At 46.0% G+C, this 21,019-nt stretch overlaps 1 protein-coding gene across 3 annotated transcripts in view; it reads left to right on the forward strand.

The window, feature by feature from the left end:
- LOC1269328 (uncharacterized) overlaps positions 1 to 21,019 on the forward strand; it is a 64,343-nt gene that overhangs the window by 8,555 nt on the left and 34,769 nt on the right. For all 3 annotated transcript variants that reach the window (XM_061643707.1, XM_061643709.1, XM_061643710.1), the window contains exons 2-4: positions 9,614 to 10,769; positions 13,323 to 13,486; positions 17,655 to 17,754. In XM_061643707.1, the coding sequence (XP_061499691.1) occupies positions 10,142 to 10,769; positions 13,323 to 13,486; positions 17,655 to 17,754 (892 nt within the window). In that variant the 5' untranslated portion in view covers positions 9,614 to 10,141. The remainder of the gene's footprint in view (positions 1 to 9,613; positions 10,770 to 13,322; positions 13,487 to 17,654; positions 17,755 to 21,019) is intronic.

Raw genomic sequence — 21,019 nt, forward strand, 5'->3', positions numbered from 1 at the left:
CATCAGATTTGTGAGATCCAATTTAATTGAAAAATTAATTGAAGGCAATGCATTTGTTCCAAACAGCAGGTTTATACAATGAAACCTATACGTTATCCATGCCATGCCACTACGTTATCGAAGCACTAGAAGAATCAAGCTCGTCATATACAAGCATCATCATATACATCTGGGAATAGCAATAGCACTCTAAGAAATATGTTGGTCATAGATGTTTTGTACTAATAACTTATCACCTGTTTCATGTGCTACGGAAAATTTCACTTGTAAATAGCAAATATTGTACATCAATTCAGTTTAATTTTAACTCTTTTCCAATATGCCAAGCGCACCACACCTTGAGGTTCCTGCGAGCAAAAATATTTCAAAATTCAAATTAGAGAGAGTGTCATTAACCCATAGAAACGGAAATAGATCCGCTAAACTTATAGAGTAACTTAGCTCGGATCTGAACTTTAAACAATCTCGGTTAACGAGCACTACGTACCGGATTGAGAGCGCTAATGTGAAATAGAAATAAAACAACTTAAATTCTAATGGGGTTTTCGTGTCTTTTGCGCTATCTTTCGTTTACTGTTGATTGGAACGCATTATCAAATTACCAAATTCTATACTTAAACTGCGACTTTAATGCAAAAATATTGTTCTATGTGTTCGATGATTAGCGTGTAGTTTACTTGTTAGCAGTTACAATTGACACTTTCGCATTTAATGCCTCACCGAGAGGGAGAGTGTTCCGACGTAAAATACCACCTTGTTAGTTGGCTTGTGTCTTCCTAGCTTCGTTGATCTGCCAACAATTAAAGATCATAAAAATCACATCCCAGACAGCAGCGGACCTTCAAACAGCGTACAAATTGCGGGCTGCCCGTTGCACAGCAAAGATCACATTTCGCAGTTAGCATCAACACACGATCCGCACACTTGGCGCTTATTACGGCAAGCCACATGGGGCACGGTGGTCCACTGCTGCCAACCCGCATATCGTTCAATTATCACTTCACATTCGTCGCACGCGCGGATCCGTGTGTGTGTGTGTGTGTGTTGAAACTAAATTAAATTTGAACAAAAAAGCAACACTGCAATAAGTACCTTCTGCACTGTGCGCCAGCGAGCGAACCGAGCAAGAGACCCTGTCTACCGCGACCCTACCTCTCATAGATGAGGAGGGGAGGGGGCATGAAGAGCAAACTAGGGGAGCGATCACATTCCCGGCTTGGTACGCTGCCAATCCGATACGGTTGCATCCACACCGTACAGGTGTTGTATTTTACCGTGCTTTCGGTTTCGGCGCACGATCTTGCGGTTTTGCTGTGCGAAGCGGTCCAACCCCAATGGACCCGGGCGCTGATGGTGTTAAATTACACGCGGCAACTGGCCGGTGGAACGATGCCAAGATTTTATCTCGAGAAATTATTCACCAAACCACCCAGCAAACGGTCACACTAACGCGTTTTTGGGTAAATCGCTTTGCCTATACCTGACACTGTGACTTTCCCTTCCGGATCAAAACGGATTCGATTGGACGAATTGCAGCATGCTGCCCGGCCCGGCACGGTGTACCAAAATGTGCACACTGGCATAATCGAAAATGGCATTCTGGCGTTCTGCAATACAAACACCAAAAAATGAAGGCAACAACAACAGGTGCAACAACTCGGCCCGTTTCGAGGGGCGCATTTATTTTTAAACCCAACCGAGAGTGAAATGTCGATACCCGTTGATGATCGGCATTTGCCGCCGGAAGCAGGACCGCGACCGCTCGAGCACGTTGACGCAGTGCTACGCGGCGTTACGCGGCGTCAAGCTGACGTCATCGCTGTTTACCGTGCGTCGATTGTTGTGTGTTGCGCGTGAAGCAGTCGCGCGGATGATGATGTACAATGCTGACAACTGCGGCGCACTCCATGCGGAGTGCCATGTGAGCAGGCGCGAATGGTGAACGCCGAAAATGTGGTCAAACTTTAAAAATATTCGTTCAATCAACCGTACGTGTGCGCGAGGGGCAGCGGCTCTGAGCGACCGGAACCGAGCTGGAGCTGGTAGACCGAGCCCGCGAAGCTGTCGGAGAAGATGCTCGTCGAAGTGTTGACGCGTCGAGTGCTTGAGCACTTGAAACCGAGATCTTGAGCAGCGAGCGACGGTGCGTACTGCTCGCATGGCGTGAAGCAATTGGAAAGGCAAGTTGATGCTGTGAACGAAACATGACGCTGGGGAAACGGTAAGGTAGCATGCGCGGGAGGCCAGCACGAACCTGCAAACTGCTTCATTTTGCCTATTCATTCACGTTTCCGGTTATTCCGTCCGTGCTGCCTGCCATTGCGCCCCCAAAACGGCGGCATTTTGGTGGCGGAACCGCTGAACGCACCCGGTGCTGGGGATTGAAGCGTGTGCTCATTAAGTGCGTCCGTCGGGCGGACTGTCGTTGGCCGGGGCCGGGCAGACGCGCTGCTCGGATAAACTTTGCTCCCTTTGCACCACTTTAACAAGCTGCTAACCGCAGCTAACATGACAGGCGCGCCATCGTGACAGATTCGCTACGAGCAATCGTTTCGCGCCCGCTGTCGCTGTCGTTGCCGCTTGTTTGTCGATCAGCTCGCACTTACTTGTGTAAAATGTGTGCATCCGGCTCAGCCCGCACCCTTCTAGTCGGTCGGTCGAATCCTTTCGTTTGGTTTGGTCTCGTTGTCTCAAACCGCAGGAGCGGGGTGTGGTGGATGGCTTACAACTTGACGCTTCCGTTTTGGGCAGGTCGCGGAAAGGGCGGGTAAATAAACACAACAAGCACACAGCCGCATACAGGCCACAACAACCGGCTGCGGTTGCGGGAGCACTCATCGATAGTGTACGGTTTCAGATCTTGCAGCTGCAAAACTCTCCGCTCTATTGTAAGGTGCAGTTACGCTGTCACCTTCGACAACGATGGGGGAGTTGATTTTTGTTTGTGTGTGTGTGTTTTTTTTTTTCATAGCTTGAAAAGGTCACTGTAGCACGAGTGATGTGGTTATTGTTAATTTTCGGCGAAGAGGAGGTTGTAGATTAAGGGTGTAAATTATTGTATGTCTCAGTTGAGTAGATGTTTTATATGAATTATTTGGTTTTTTTTCATAGGGCCCAAAATCAAAGTGATGCATATTTAAATTTCATTATTTATTCTTTAGTAGTGTAACATAAAATTTTTCGAAAAAGACAGGAGCTTTTTTAAAAGAATAAAATAAAATGCAACTGCCACACGAATAATTAAAAATTCCGAAAGGACTGGTATGGGAATTCAGCTACTTGTCTAGCATAGATATGTATTCGGGATCATGGCTCGGAGCTCGGACCAGGTGTTCTGAACCAGTTCGAGGTTTTAAAGAGTTTGGATCAGTTCCAGGACATGTCTCCAGTGTTAGATCCTGGTTTAGGTTCAGTCTCATTTCCAGGACTGATATCGGTTCCAGATACAGTATGAGTTCAGCATCGGTCCTTCGATTTCCTGAAGTTCAGAATCAGTTTCAGAATCAGAAATGCATTCAGTATCAGTTCCAGTACCAGAAAGTACGCGTATAAGTTACAGGGGTACGGCATGAGTTTAGGAATACTTCAAGTGCTGGTATGGATCATTTCTGGGACCTATTTTGGTTTAGGACCAAATTCACGTCTAGTATTGATAGAGATCAGTTTCTATTGTTGTGCTCCTGGGAAATAAGAGGCACGCTGTGTTTTTTAATAACCCATTAACTATTAAAATGATCATGGAAATAGTCCAGGAATATATAACATAACCGTTGTTCCAAAGCCTGTACGTGACTAAGGCTAGATGTAAATAATCAGCAACTCATTAAAAGTCCACCAGAAGCATCATTAATAACGAGACCACTCTGTGTCCTGCTACACTAAAATAAGTACAAAATCCTTCATGTCTGTCATGCTCGATATTGATTGCAGACCGATCATGGGCTTAGTATTTAATTTTATCTGCTATCATCAACACTCGAGCGTTCGCACGCATTAAGCAGTGATCTTAAATGAACATTTACAAATCCCCGTTACGGTATCATCAATTGCCGCGCATCAGTACGGTACAATACCACCAGTTTACTTCGCCATAAGCTTTAATTGAGTTGTAAAATCCCACCAAAGCGCATATAAACATGAACCATCTGGCAGCAATTAACGGCAGCGGTTCTGTACCACACTGACAGCCCTATCAGCCCCCCTCTAATAATGGTCCAATACGGCGCAAGAGCGTTTGCTTTGCGTTGGCTCACCTTCTCCTCCCTCTTCTTTGGTGAAATGATCGTAAAATGAGCATCAAATTAACAGGCCCCAATCTCCCGGTTAATCATGCCCGTGCCGAGGGGCTTTAAACGGACCCGGTGCAGCAAATTTAATTCACTAATCCACGATTATGCGGCGAACGGAGCATCAAAGTGACAGCGGTTTATCACCGGGGCAAGGTCACAACACACGTATGTAAATGCAATTTAGTGCAATACAGTTTGCTGCACGCGTGTACGATTTGTGGTCACACTTCAGCACGACATAGCAATTCAATAGACGCCGCTATAAAAACAACGGAGCAGGAGGGCGAGAGAGAGAGAGAGAGAGAGAGAGAGAGAGGGAGAGAGAGAGAGAGAGAGCGAAAGACACATCAGATGCGTTGGGAGCAAACATTCACTTAAACCGTCAGGTTTATATTTATTGCGCATTTTATTACAAAGTTCAGGCAAAACCACGCACAGACACTCACACACAACCAACGGATGCGACGGGCGTTTGTTTCGTGCTCGATCGGTGCAATAAATTCTGGCTCCGTCTGGACCGAAATAACGTCAGCGTGCTGGTATGAACTGGCGGTGCGTATGCAAGTGTGCGAGACGGAAGTTTGCAATCATGTACAAGCAGATGCGTTTACAACAGCAAGCAACACAAACAAAAAAATGCGGTGTGCATTAGAATTTTCCCACCTTTCGCTATCACACAAGGTTACGGTGGAAAGGTGATAAATTATGTACTTTTATGTACAAATTTTATTATTTATTGCGAACTATGCAGAGGAGCACTTCGGATGTTGGCCCCTGATAGTGATCCTACTCTGGTTGGTGATGCGGCAACTTTACGATCTGGTTTTTTTTAAACGCACACAAACGTGCCTAGAACCTAATGACAAAATATGGCTTGAACATTAAATTGTACATGCACGCTATGTGTAAAAAGTATCGCTGTTCACTTTGCACTAGCACTGCGGTAAATGCAATCGGGATCACTTGTCCTTCCCTAATCCGAAGCGAATCACTTGATTATAATCCAGCCCTACAAGTCACAAGAAACTCCACTCCACTCCCGACAAAGAGCCTGTGGATCCAATTAAGAAATGGTAAAAGGGGAACTCATCCACTCAGACTCACTCTTATCCTTTTCTAATCTATTGCATCATCTAATCTATTTGCCAGTAATCCTTCAGCACACCGAACCAGTGCCCTAAGGCTTTTGCAATAGCTTTCAAACCACAGCACAGTGAAGCACAACTGGCCGCACAAAGTGACCGCCAGGTGCAGGCGCACAAGGTACAAGGCCACAATAAAAAAGAGTTTCCATCCATAAGCCGTCATCGAGCGCATCGAAACTTTAAGGTGCGCTGGATACTGTCATCGAACCAATTGCTGCTGCTAAAGTAACGAGCAGGAAAAGGCTCACTTTCCGCTTCGGACCTGCATTTGTCCACCAGTCCCTTTGGCAGTGCTACAATTCCCACACGGTTTGGCATCTCTGTCGGCCCCTTCCTTCCTTGCATGCCGCCGACAGGAGCCTTTTGATCAACGGCTTATTAATATTTATGAAACGGTGCAGCGACACAGAAAATGCAACCACAATTGTGCACCGCCCGGAATGCACCTGCTACGGACAGCCGCAGCATCTTGGCGCATCCATGAGTTTGGAGCTCAAATGGCAAGAAAGGAACAAAACCACAAAGAAAAAAACTGGTACGATGAAAAGTGGCCTCATTCAAACTTCAACCTCTCCGTGTGCTGCAGGTCCTTCCCGATTATGAGGCATCGCGGTTGGGTTGGAAAATCTTTACATAAAAGCCTCAAGCCACCAGCCACCCCATCAAGTGCCTTCCCGAGCCAAACTAATGTGCCACTGTTTTCAAGGGCTTTGCAAAGTGGTTCTAACTTGCAGCGCAAGAAAAAAAAAGTTACACAAACACACACACATTTTATTTCACGCTTCGCTTCATTTGCACCAGCTCGCGCACAAAATCAACCCCTACGGGGATGTGGCGCATTCCACATTCAGTGCACCGGCTGTCAACGGGACCGGCAATCATACACCTTATTCGCAGCAGCAGCAGCAGCAGCAGCAGCATCGTCGCTCGGCTACATCATCATCGGCACATCGTTGCTCTGTGGTTGAAGATGCGAGGCACGGGGGAAAGGACGCTGAAGGATTCATTTCTGCAGCCCTGAACACGATGCCACCGACAAACGGAACGGGGCGGTTGGGCATGCTGGCGCGCCCCGCACGAGCAGGACCAAACGGACACAGGGAGTAGCGATTATGCGCTTCATTACATATGCATTTATTTTTACGTAACCAAGTTGGCATCCCATCCAGCCCAAGAGCCTTTCCTGGTAGAGGAGTATGTACACACCCCGTCCGTCGCTTCCCCTTCTCATGACACTCACCGGACCCGGAGCGGCAATCGGTTATGAATGTCTTCCCCGTCTCGCCGACCCTGGGTGGTCGTGTGCGCCGCTGGGTTCGCGTGTATGCAGTTCCAGCATCCAGGCAGGAAGTGGAGCTGGTTTGACGAAAGATATTATCCTTCACTTCACTGAAGACTATAAAAGAGGAGAGGGATTGAAACCGAGAGCACGGCAACAACTCGCGTGACACATAACGCTTTCGCCGAGCATCCTTTCTACCAGCCGGGGCTTGTTTTCGTTTTGTGTGCGGCACTTCCTTCGTTGCTTTCTGCCTTACTCCGACGGTATTCACATTCACCGGCGCTGGTGTGCACTCTTTCTCTGTGTTACTATACTTTCTGCGTCGAAGGTTAAACGTCGGCTAGGATTCCTTTTGGCCCCCCCACCGGAGGAGGCTCACCTTCGGCACCAAGGGCACCGCGGGCGTTACGGAGTGCTTATGAAATGCAGTGCTTAACTGAATGGTTTTCTGCTGAAACGTACTCAGGATGTGGCGAACCGGTGTGCGAGCTTCTTAGTCAAGCAGAGTCGCCCACCCTCCATGCGTGCCATCCGTCCGCACCCGCGTACGGAATTAATTAAAAGTCCTTTGAAAGAGCTTTTGAGAAAAGTAATTATTTCAACATTTGATCGGTGTATGGGATCTTTGGTTGTTTTTTTTCTCTCTCTCTCCTTTCGCTGCTCTGGCGCTACTCGGTTCTTTTGCTGATGCTTTAGGCATCATGAAGTCGACCTTCGCATTGAAAGAATTTTTGAAACCCACAGCAACAAAGTTTGCTGTAAGCGGCAGTGGAAGTGAAAGGTGTGAAACAAACTCCTCCGTTTGTGATCGCTTCAACACCAAACATTGCTTTGCTAGCTTGCTGTTTCTACATAAAAACCGGAAGTGTGAACACTTTAGCTGTACATTACTACCTGTATTTTATGAGGTACCAGTAAACACTTGCAGGTATTGCGCGACTGTATGATGCTTGTGAACAATTATGGTGCTTTTAATTTACAATTATTCCCTTGCGATTGAGCTCAATTGCCGTTCGTGGGCTTAGCTTTCAATGGAAGCGTGTACTAATTTCCACAGCGTATGTGCAGAGCAGCAAGCAATCCCATCTGTGAAATTGGCACCGTCAGGCATGCTGTAAAGACTTTCAAACCAATTTTCATACCAACTCCATATCCCTTTCCCTTCATCAATCCGGTTGCAAGGACGTTGAATAAAAGGACCGTTGGCTTTTCCATTGCGAGTGTGCTTCGGGTTACCTACGTTTGTGAAATTTCAACCACAAAAAAAAAATGCGGCGAAAATTTACCTTTGCATTTTCTCCATGCCATCCCCATATTTGAGCCGCGCCACATTCTAATGCCATTTCACACATCAACAAGCGGGCACGTTTGCTGGGTCGTTGATTGAATTTCCCCCATAAAGCGGTATGAGCGAGAGCGGCGCAAAAAAAAATCCATCATCGTTTGGGCGCATTGTTAAAAATAAATCACCGCACCGACCTGCCGAACGGCAGAAAGGTTGATAAATTTCCCATTTCCATCCATAATCGGCGTTCGGGCTGCTGCTGTTCACGGTTTAGCTTAACGTGGGCGCTAACTTTTCACACGGTGTGTGGTGGTGGGGAGAGTTCTGCCGTGCGGATGTAGAGAAAATCGCAAACTAGAAGCCGTGTATCGTATGAATTGAACAGCTTTTGCATCTGCTTATTGATACCGGTCTTCAGAGTTATGTTAATAAAGTACGATTTCGTTCGACAAATTGATGTTTTGGAATATCATTTCAAAGTAGTAAATAGAATTATCATCGAGCTAACGCTATGTGTTTGAGGAATTTGATTTATGATAAAAGAAGTGACTTGGTCTTTCAATGTGTTTGTAGGATATCATCAGCATTATTTAATAATAAAACTTGAAAGTTTGCTCAAATTATTGAATTCTATTAATGTTTTGAGTTCGATGAAATCATACTTTCAATTCAATTCAATGAATATTTTAATTTATTTCGGGTTTTATTAAACGTATCTACCGAGCGTAATGGATTAAACATGAATAAGCAGTGATGTACTTACCTTTTCAAATGTTTTGAACGATTTAGTTAGATTTGGTATTTTTCAGTCATTCTAATAAGAATGAACAAATTTACCATTTTAGTACATTTAAATGGTATTATGAAGCGCTTTTTAGCACCATTTTATGGCATCATCAATACTGTTACTGTTTCTATACTGATCAATACTGATGCTATTTCATACACATTCTGTAAAAAAAGGTAATAAATAAAATCAAAAATTGTTGGGTTATTTGAAACAAAAAAATTACAAATGGTACATAACACTGAAGCTCTTTCGGGGATTATTTTGTGATTGTGAATGATCATTGTTTGGAATGTTTTTTTTCACGTACGAAACCTACCTTATGCTGATAGATTCTTCTTCTTCTTCCTCTTCTTCTTCTTCTTCTTCTTCTTTGGCACAACAACCGCTGTCCGTCAAGGCCTGCGCCTCTGTACCATTTATTTATTACCATAGCAGTATGTCCCACACGTATGGGGGCACACGTTCCCTGTTCGGGGCTTGTACCCATGATGGGCATTTTGTTAAATCGCACGAGTTGACGACTGTACCACCAGAACGGCCCTGATGCTGATGGATTAAAAGATGTTTTATACTTTAATATACCTAAGCAATAGTGCTGGCATAGTAGATCAATCCCAAAAAAGGTCGTTGATTCTGACTTTTATCTGCTAATTCTTGTCGACACTACCTTAGAGTCAAACAATACTTGCTAGCAAAGATTAGCAAACGCGCTTCTTCTCCTTGTTATGTGTCATTCACTATATATTTTCAAAGCAGAAACGAATGTGATACCAATTACTGCTCGCTAATAAATTCCCGCTTTCCATTCCACTCTCGTTCCAGGTGCCGGCTATAAATATGCAAACTCCGCTACTGCTAATGTCCGGATGAACGCAGCTCGAACGCGCTCCCATGACAACGGTGCGCCATTTGCACTAACGATCCCCGACACTGGCACCATGGTAATGAGCTGATCATTCAGTAGCACTAATTAAATAATGCAACACTAGGAGCGCACCAGTGCAGCGGGGTCTGTGCAGCGGTACCGGTACCAGCGTCGATGCCACCCAGCTTGAATCGCCCGTGTTCGCTCGTGCTGTGTGCGCCCAAAGTGAGCTAATTTATCATTGACCGCGGAACAAAGCGGGCGCGGAGGCGAAAACAAAGCGAAGGCAAAAAAGGAACACATATCAAACGATATTTCGTGCTGGTGCTGGAGACAGAGCGGACACACAGACACACACACACACACACACGGCACACGAGTGGGGTATGAAAATCGCTACCCCCTACCGCCGGGGGTTTGCACTGCTGGGCTCAGCGGGCCAGGAACGGCTTCGAGACGTGCGCTAGCGGGCCGAGAGCGAACCAATGGTCACCCACAGGAAGCCACCGTTCTACCGCATGTGCAACGACGCCACCCAACGACGACTGCCGATCTTTGCAGTGCTCTTCCTCAATTTGTTCATTGATCTTACCACTATCGATGGTCACGTCCTTCCGCGTCCTCTAGCCACCAGTACCGTCACTACCTTCACGACCTCAACGTCCATTCCCAGCACTACCAGCATCAGCAGCACCACCACCACCACTGGCAGCACTGCAGGCGAGCGTAACTTTTCCACTGCTGGCAGCAATACCGCGGGCACGAGTGCCACACCATCTCTTCCATCCCGCTCGGTACCGTTCGATCTTTCCACCCTGACCAACATCGCGCCATTTGGTACGCGCACAAGTGCTACGAATTTCTCCACTGAATCAAACGTGCGCGCCAATCAGCATACCGGAACCGTGCCGTACGGTGAGAGCGAGGTGAACAACACTGCCGGCGGTAGGGTTTTGGTGGTCGTACCTGACAACTTTGGCATCGGGCAGCTTCGCCAAGGATTTCGAAACTTTGTCACACTGCTCCAATCGAACCGGCCACCTGTGCCGAGCGACCGGATCGACCAGAACGGTACACTGCTCGACAGTCTGATCCAGTTCCGCCCCTGGCGAGGTAAGTGTTGCTAGCTGGGTTGGGTGGTGGGAAAAGTTTCGAGCGATCATTTCTGTTACGCAGTACGTCGTGCATTCAGTTATTGCCGTTTGTAACGTTGCACTTGCTAGATTCCCTCATTGACAAACGCTCAATCTGAGTTAGAGCGGTTTGTTGTTGACGAACCTTTGCTCGGGTTTGCTGTAACAATCACCGTAAAAGGCTAAGATGTAAACGATACTGGAGAAACTTTTTTCAAGCTTGTGAATGGCGAGCCTTATATGTTTCATACAGACTAGTGTTGGGTACCTCTGATTCAGCTTCATGAATCTGAATGAATCATTGAAATGATTCAATTAATCTAAATCCCGATTGGTAAGATTCATGAATCGCAAAGATTCACGAATCTCGAGGGATTCAAAAATCTCCAAAGATTCATCAAGCTTGAGCTTCTTATTATTCTTCTTCTTGGCGTATCAACCTACGCAGTCATGCCACCATATACATACTTACGAGACTTCTTGGCAAGTAACAAGCGGCCGGATAGTTTTTGTTTCGCTACGGAGAGACGGTCCATGCAAGGCTTGAACCCACGACGGGCATGTTGTTGGGTGGGATCGCGCCAACTCAATAGTTTGAAAATCATGCATCTCTAATTCCTTCATGATTCATGAATCCTTGAAGACTCATGTATCGATTGGGATTCATGTATTCTTGAAGATTCATAAGTTTTTGTTTTGTTTTTGAGATTCATAAATCCGTTGAGATTCATCAATATTTTGAAATTCACGAATCTTTGAAGAGTCGATTCGAGATTCGGATCATTCATCACTGAAGATTCATTGGAACGAATCTCAACGAAAGATTCATGAAACTCAACACTAATACAGACGTGTCGCTTCCAAACACTTGTCCCTGGCGAAAACTCGAAGGTGTACGACCTATTAAAAACTCACCGTATCCTACAAACTTATTTTTCTACCCAACGTTCCTCTGCAGTAAAGGATCTTTGAGCACTTAGTTTCCAACTACACTCCCCAGCTGTTCTGACATTGTAACGAAATACAAAACTTTCTTTTCCCTTCACCGTAGTCAGCAGAAGCTCGAAGTCGAAAGAAAAAGGGTTTAAATTGAACAACGAGCAGTGCAAAGTTTCGATTTGGTTGATTTCGTGCTGTCCTTTCATCCAGCACAACTGTCAATCTGTCCGTGTTACACTTTGAGCTGTCACAGCAGTAGCACAGCTGTGCCATAAGGTTGCACCAATCTTACAGCAAACTTTCACATAACCAGTGTTTACTAGATGATGCAGTTAGCGGAGCACACCCAGAAGTAACCCAGTGTTCGGTTGGCATACACCCGCTGGTTGTGATATGACCCGCCCAGCACTTGCCCGACTTGCCGTGAAATGAAATGATTTCGAGCCTGTTGACGTCAAGTTGTAATTACTTTAGCTCGAATCGATGAATAACTTCATTTTCCTGGAAAACGAATCCCGTTCCCGTTCGACTTCATTTCCTTTCCCAGTCGCAAATCCATTCGCGCTGTAAGGGGAACGGTGAACCAACCACTTTCCGCGAAACATCCGCACCGTGCGCGGACGATCGTTTAACGTGTATCGCACTTTGCAATCGCTTTTCCAAATTCCACTCCCTTCCTTCGCCGCTTCCATGTCGTTTGCTTTCGCGAAGAAATCGGCTTCTTTTTTTTCTCTCCCACAAAACGCTGTAAAATCGCTGAAGGAAGTGGTTTTCATTCCCGATTGGCGCTCCGTCCTTCTCACGCAACCCATTGCGCAGCCTTTTTACCCCACCGGTTCCTGCGTTGTTCCGGTACTCCAGAAGACACCACTACTGGATGCCGGAACAGCACCCTGCCCCAGTAATTGATTTATCTGTCTAATATATTTGCTTTTTTATTTTACGCAGACGTAATCCAATTTATCCGTCATCGACGTACGGGTGGTGTGGCGGCATTCCCCGTCATGGCATTTCGGCTCGATCGGTTTTGTGCCGCACCCTTCTTTCTGGGCCAATGAACCGGTGCACGAAAAATAAACCCGGGCAAAAAAGACATCCTCCACCCAAATCGAACCAAACACAACTCGATTTCAGCCGTTGTTGGGTCGTTTTCGGGTTTCGATTTTCGTCGCTTACAGGCGCACGTTGATGGAACGGTGCTTTTTGCTGTTGAAAGTCCGGAATCGATTCCGACAGCGATGGAAGGTGTCGGCGGTGATGAACCTTCCATCAGCTGCGGGCGGGAAATTTAACTCATTTCCTCAGCTACTCAACCCGATCCGCTTCCCCCCAACCCGGAGTGCGTTTGCTCTGGTTGCATGTCATATTCGCCATGCCTTTTTTTTATTTCAAGAGCGAAGTGGAGGTTTAAGTGCTCCGATACAATAAAAACGCCAATCGGGCCCCCATCGACGAGATTATTTATGTTGTTTACCAACCGTTGGACCATACCAATCGTCCAACCCGCTGCTACACAGTCTCTCTCCCTCTCTCTCTCTCTCTCTCTCTCTCATTCGGCCTTTTACTAACACTCTCTTCCTATCTCCCGCCACAGATATGGTTGCGTTCGAGCGCTGGCTGGAGGATCCCGCCTTCGCGACCGTGCTCTACATGTCCGACGAAGGTGACAGCTTCATTGGATACTGTGACAGCCTTTCGACACACTTGTCAGCCATCTACCGGAAGTCGGTGCTCTTCTGGCCGTGCCCACGCATGAAGGTAAGCGAAAGGGGAAGGATGGTATGCGCTGTATCGGAGCGTAGGCTCGCACGTTGCGAACGCCTGTTGCGTACGTGTACGCACGAGAATGCTGTCGATGGGTGTTTGCTTCTTCGAGAAGGGGATGTTTTCTTTGTTTATATATTGTTTTTACTCCGAACGCCAAGTACACGATACCCGTTTGGGATGAGATTGGAGATTGTTGGAAAAGCACAGACACATTATTTCAACTGATACGAAAGAATGAATTATTCCAACGACAAGGGAAATTCTGTTCCGACAGCAATGCATAGAGCACAGATTGATAAATAGATTTCTACCTAACATATACTCGCTCCATCCCTGCTTGCTACTTTTATCGATTGTAGACTGCTTAACACTACCCACGAATCATCTCACTAAATCATTCACTCTAATCCACAAACTACTTCTCAGCGTACCATCAATCTGGTATCGCATGGGAAACGGTACGTTTTTATTAAAGACTTCTACAGAACCAGACAGTCGAAGCGAAGGTCTGCTGGCGCGTGATTTACGTTCCAAGAATCGAATAAAAAGCAGCCGGATTTTCATTGATAAATGTGCAGCGGTAATCGGATCTCGTTTCGGTCGATAGATTTACCACCGGGCAATTAACGGCTACCTGCTGTGCCGAGTTTGGCTAATTGTTGGCGGGGGGGAGAAAAGTGTTGCCAACTGCACAGAGTACAGAAACTGGGAGGTGGGAAAGTTTTGTTTGCTTTTTTTTTCTTCTACACACAAACTTCTTGGCCTACCGATTCACACACCTCTGCCCATGCTACCGAAGCCATTAAAACGTTACACACGCTCTTTTCTGCAAATTTATCATCCTAAAGTTAGGCAATCATTTTGACATTCGCGTAGCAGCACATAGAGCGTGGTACGATTGCTTAATAATGAGTAAAGTCGAATGAAGCGCCTCCAGCCCGCTCTCTCTCTCTCTCTCTCACACACCATCTCAACCAGTTTTACTATGCAGCGAGATGATAAACACAAAAGGTGCGAAATAAAAACACCGACAGCCGAATTCGACGAACCAAGGCGAAACATATGGGGCCGAAACTGCCGCGAATGCTTCCGGCCAGTCGGGCCGGGCGAGTTCAAAGAGCGAAACAGAGAGACCGGTACAAGCGCGAAACATAATTTATGCAGTTTTATTTACATAATCACGCCGCAATCAACTTTCGAAACTGACAGTGGGGCGGTAGGACGGGTGGGCTTTTTATATATATTAAACATTCTTGGTGAGAGGTTTTTTTGTTGTTGGTGTTGCTTCTTTTTTGTTGTTCTTTTCCTTCTATTTCTGTTCTGTAGAATGAACGGCGGAATGGAGCGAACGGAACGAAATGAAATACAGCACTCGTAATGACGATAACGTTGATTGTGATGGTACCAGCGCATTGCCAAACAGTTCCCTCCCCCAGCTGGACGCTCCAGCCAAAGAAGCATACTTTGGTCGGCCGAAAGTATGCAGAAGAATTTTGCTTTCCATTATATTACTTTTCGTGTTCGCGTCCGAAATGGATCCACCTTTTTGATGCCGCAAAGAGAGAGAGAGAGAGGAAATGTGATGGTTTAACTCTCCCAGCGAATGAGATTTTTGTGTATTGGATCCATTTTTTTCTTCCATACTGGATCACTATACTTTCTCAAAGAATCAGTTTTTTTTTCATTTTCTACATTTAATTGCTTTATATAATGTTTAAACAGTGCAACAGCAAAAAAAAACAGATTTAAAAAACCTGTTTGAAGATCTCCTTTTCATTTTTTTTAGTGCTTTCGCGTCCACAGGTTCCCGCACGATAAGGTTCGGCTTTGATGTTGCTTCGTTTAGATTATAAACATTGCATTGCACGGCAGATTTTCGTCCCTGCCTCATCGTCTTGCAGCGTGCGCTCGATCGTGCTATTAAAATAGACCAGAGGCACATCTGCGCGACAGTTGCTGCACGGTGCCGTCTGCTCTCTTGTTGAGCGAATGAGCGAAAATTGGCCACCAAAATTAGCCGTACTTGTCTATGTGTGTGTTTGTTGTTCGCGCACTTTGCACCTTTCCCCGCATCCCATTAAATTGCCCCAAATACTTACATTCTACATTTGTGGTGAAGAAACAAACAATAAATTCTACACGGGAGCGTCCCGCATAGTCGGGCAAACAGTTGGCTTTGGCCCCCTGCCGTGTGGCAACTCGAAGAGCGAGTGCGTGTGCAATGGACGGTTTGCGTCCAGGGAGCCACGGGCACCTGTTAATTGATTACATCATTATCGTAATGAGCGCAGGCAGAAAGTAAACACACACAAACACACGCAAACGAAACGGTACTGCAGCTGGACAACAAACTTCAGCGAGCAGAATCTGTTACGCGTACCAGGCTGGTGGAGATGCTGGAGATATCATCACGTTCTGTTGCGTCGATATGGCGCTAATGGTGAGTAGCGGCAGCACCATTCTGCATCTGGCTATCAGTGATTATACCGGCCAAATCACAATTCCGAATAGACCGTGCCTCCGTAGGACGGGACGTGGGACTGACTATCCTGCTATAGGTTATCAATAAGTAACTGAAAGTCAAGAACACTATGGCTACAGGCAGGCCTTGACCGACCACGGTTGTTGTGCAAAAGGAGAGGAAGAAACCACTATCGTCGCTCGGGTATTTAGAAGGTACAAGATGGAAATCATCATCAAGTACGCGGTCCATAAGATCAACCATAGATGGAAGACTCGTGAACTGCCGGACATCTGCGCTATTAAATACGCCTTTGAAGCCTCTTTTTTCCTGGTTGAGGAGATACCACGTTGAGGTTTGCTACGCTGAAAGATAGCGCAATTGGAAAACTTTTTTTTTAGGCTGACAGCTTCCCGCAAGTATTACCAATCGTACCACGAGCGGTACACCACAAGCGTTACCGCAATCCCTGGCTCCCGGGGTGGCTAAGCAGATTTCGTCAGAGGGGCTGTATAACGAGCTGCAAGATGAAAGAGACCATAAAAGAGAATGAGAAATTACGACACCCAGAAAGCAAAGTTAAATGACAGTCTGACGTACTCCCCATTTTCGGTGGCATAACGACGCAAGGGATGCTCTCCCCATTTTTTTTTTTTTTGTATTCGAAGCGACAAGGCCCGTTAAATATGTTTTCTTCCCGCGTCAAGAGTGGGGTGAAAAAGTTTGGCTGCTTGATTTTTCACAGTTGTCCTACCACTGAACCCGCCCCAATACTCGCGCACACTCTACTCAAAGTCAATCAAACGATAACACGCGGCCTCGTGAGTGGGTGGGTGGATTTTTTGTTCCCGAGAGTGCTCATTGAGCCTCTTGCCACTCTTACCGACACTCTTGGCACAGTGGGAAGTTAATGTTTTTTCAAGTGTGGTTTACTTTAGTGCTGCCCTGCTCACTGGCGTTTTGGAGCAATTGAAAAGCATCAAAATCAAATTCACAAAAAGCCGCAATTTATCAATTTAATGGTACCTGCTTTTAATGCCTTTCCTGTGGCGTGGATCGTTCATGTTCCTGTCTTCATTTTATTAAGCTTTCTTTGGTCCAATTATACAATATTAACTTTTGCAGAAATAGATCCTATCAAACGAGCCATCTTCTGATGAAACGGCTGACAAGGTGACAGGCAATGGCCTCTCTCTCTCTCTCTCTCAAACACACACACACACGAGTAACATAGACGCTATCAACAACGTGGTAATAATGCTGCAGCAGCGACGTAAACTTTCCGTATCGTGTGTCACTCAGCGTACGAAAGAATGAAACGCTTGTCAAGGGCACTTTTCGCCCAGGCAGGCAGGCGAATGCTCCATAGCAACGGTCACGTTGACCGCACGGCTGCCCGTTTCCGGACGCTGTATCGCTCGGATGGCTCGTCAACTCGCATCCGAGTTTCTCGCCCGAACTCGTATTTCAGCCTTGGGACGGTTCAAATTTCCAGAACTTAGAAATTGTCACTTCTCCTCCTATTCACGCTGTCCGTTCTGATACCACCCCCCAATTGCTCGCTGTTTCTCACTTCACTCACCCGGTACCGGGGTGTCGGTGACATTTCCATTGCCATTGGTGTGTTTCTTCCATTTCTTGCATGTGTTGTTTATGCGGCGTCTTCTTACCTTCACTTTATCTCTGTTTCCATTGCAGGCGACGGAAAAGTTCATTCCCTCTTACGAAACAGTTTCGTTCGCCGTGAAAAGCATCGCGCAGCAGCTTAATTGGACCGAAGCGGTCCTGCTAGCGACAGGTAAGTGTCATTTGCAGACGGTTTTTGCAGGCGTACACTCTCCGCCAGCAGCACGTGCAGCCGGTGGTGAAGGTGAAGTACGAATGGGGAGGGAAAAGGCATAAATAAATCAATCTGTTGCCTACACACACACACGCGCCCGCCAGCGATCGGTTTAAAACGGTTTTGATATTTTGCCATTTTTCATTCGGCAGTGCACCGAAGTGTAGTGTGTGCGTGTCTATGAGGCTATCGATCATCAGGGTGGGAAGAAATTGAATTGTTTTTGCGTTGTGTTAGTGTTTGTATAGTGCTTTTGCTAACCCGTTATATTAGAGAAAGGAATAGCCAACTGTCGAAGCAGAGTTAGATGGCAGTGGTTTGTATATTGTTGAGGGAAATGTATGCATGTAAGGAATTGATGACGTCAGTAGTCATCTTTTGACAATAATACTTCCGTTATACGATTACACCATAGTAATCATTCACATTTGTAATCTTTTTGGTCATCTTTCTACGTGATTGATTATATCTTAAAAATAGATATTAAAACAAGCTAAACTCCTAAAAATATTCAAACAATTTAACTGGAACTTGCGCATCATTTATTTATTGTGGTGTTTTATGTTTTGATTATTTTAAATTGTTTTGCATTTTCTTCTTCTTCTTCTTCTTCTTCTTCTTCTTCTTCTTCTTTGGCACAACAACCATTGTCGGTCCAGGCCTGCCTCTGTACATCACTAGTGGGCTTTGGCTATGTATACGTATGGGGGCACGGTCCATTCGGGGCTTGAACTCATGACGGGCATGTTGTTAAGCCGTACGAGTTGACGACTGCACTAGACCGGCTTTTCTTGACCGGGATTTGAAATTCATAAAAACAGGCAGATTTCACTTCAATGTTGTAGTTCCTTTACTAACACACGAACGAAAGTCAATAAATAAGTGTAGATTATGTTAAAAATTCAAGACCATATGCTGTAAAGGTAAATCAAGATTTTGGAATTGTTATGCAAACTTTGGATAGTATTACATAATGTTTCAATAAAAGCGAGCCTACGCTATGTACTTGATAGCTCTCTACGATAAACTTCACTTCCCTTCATCGAGAAAAATTGGCATCCTTTTCAAAAAGCCGTATTAAAATGTATTTTCCTCATCCACTTAGGCTCGTTTTTTTTCCTCTCCTTCCCCCTACTTGCCTCTTGTTGCTTCTTGCTCACTCGATATCATCTTTTTTTACGATAGGTCTCTTAGGAAATTTTGAATACTGCCGTGTGTACTGGTGTGCTGTGTAGGCAACCATAAATATTGCCGATGATGAAGCCACCCGAAGCAGCCAGCACAAGTACACCGGCTCCGTACCAGGGGCGGGGGTGATCCACCCACCGTTCGCTTGTTGACGGTTCGAATTACATGAAAAAGTTGTTGCATTTGCTATCGTCGTCCCACGGCTTACGTGCCATTGCGCCCGAAGCCCAATAAACGTAAAGCAGCGCCGGGCGGCCCAAACCATGCCCGGCCCCCTCCCATCCGGTAATCAAATAAAATTTGTTGAAATAGGCTGCCGTAGAAAATGGGCGCTCCCAATCCAAGACGGTAACGATCCGTACGGCATACATGCAAACAACACGAGAGGGCAAGATCGGGCAGCATGGTCCTGTACCTAATCCGCTGCAAACGATCCCGGTCAAACCGATGCGGCGAAGGCGTTCCGTTGCTAACGGACATATTTTGTCCGCCCGGCAGTAGCAGAATGCCTTCGCCCTTTCGCCGGCTGTAAGCTGGGAGCTTAAATTTTGTGTGCTGGCGCTTCTTCGTGGCGTTCCGTGAGCTGCTGCTGATAAGAAGATAGGCAAACAAACCGAACCGAAGACTTGGGAACGCTTGCCCTAGTCAAGCGTACACCCTGTACGCAGATGGACAAGAAGTGTATATTGTCCAGCATCTTGTCCAGCATGAGCATGGGCAGTAGTGGCTGGTTTTTTTTCCCTAATAGCTAGGCAAATGGGTAAGCAGTGCATGTTGCGATGCGCTCCGTTTCGAATGAGTTGTGCCCAATAATGCTCGGGCCGGGCCTCAGTTCGGCAACTTTAAGTAGTAACACACAAAGTCCCCAAAAAGCATGAGCGAGTGAAAATTTGATCCCCGTTTCGAGGCAAGCTGCATGACCCCATGGCACACAACCGGGCATGAAAAATGGAGGCTTTAGCAGGTCTTTGCAGCGACCGCCCGAAAACCAAGCTCCCAGCTCTGGGTTTCCATTAAAACTTATCAGCGAATGAAAAATGGAACACTTTCCTTTGGCCGTGTCCGAGGAGGATTGCAGGCAAGCAAACGGTGGTAGTCCGTAGTCTCCGTGGTCCAATCGTGATCCCCGTTCCTTTATCCATTCCCTCGACCCACCAACGCCTTTCCAGTGTGTTGGTGTTCGCTCTGAAACCAGCAAATTCCCGGTACCGCGCGTTCCATCCTGAGAATGTGCGCACGTGGCATTGCCGCAAGTACGGCATACCCATTGTTTATTTAGGTTCGGTTGGACATTTTGTTTGGATTTATTTGCAGCTTTGCAGTGAGTTCGCGAGCGTTGCGCTCGCTACCCGATCTTCAACCAACGGGCTGCACCAACGCTGCCGCGCCTCTTTCCATTGCAACCGGGTGCCAACAGTGGGAATGAATTTTGAAACCGTCCCCTGTGTGCTGTGAGTGAAATAATAAATGTATTCCCGGTTTCAACTTGGTCCGTTTATTATTTTGAAACACGTCGCTATTGTTTATAGCCCCTGAATGGTGGTGGTGCGGGGTTGTAGGGTCATGAATCTGCCAAATGTTCATCAATCTTTGAAAATTTTACCAAACGAAGGAAGCTGAACGGCACGTTGTGGGAAAAGGTGGACAAAAGTCAAGCAGAGATAATATTTTACTCGAAAAAGAGCGTCTATAAAGATAAAAGTAAGCAAATATAAGGTAAGAAAAGCACAATTTCCTCAAACCTTTTTTTTCAATTGAAATTTTTCACAGTTTTTTGTTAAAAAACCGAACAATTTACTAACAAGAATATGGAGGTGCCTGGTACTTTGTTCAAATCGATTGAAAACGACACCAAGAAACAGACAAGAATATCATAATGGGTTCCATGGCGACCTGATAAGAATTCAAGGCCTTCTAAGAATAATCAGGTAATACCAGATGGAGTATGCTTGAATCCAAAACGATCTACGACCGGACCAGAAATTCGCAAAGATCATCCTTCGTTGAGCTTGATGATATTATCTACTAAGTTAAT

Source organism: Anopheles gambiae, chromosome 2, assembly GCF_943734735.2.
Source record: "Anopheles gambiae chromosome 2, idAnoGambNW_F1_1, whole genome shotgun sequence".
Lineage (NCBI taxonomy): Eukaryota > Metazoa > Arthropoda > Insecta > Diptera > Culicidae > Anopheles > Anopheles gambiae.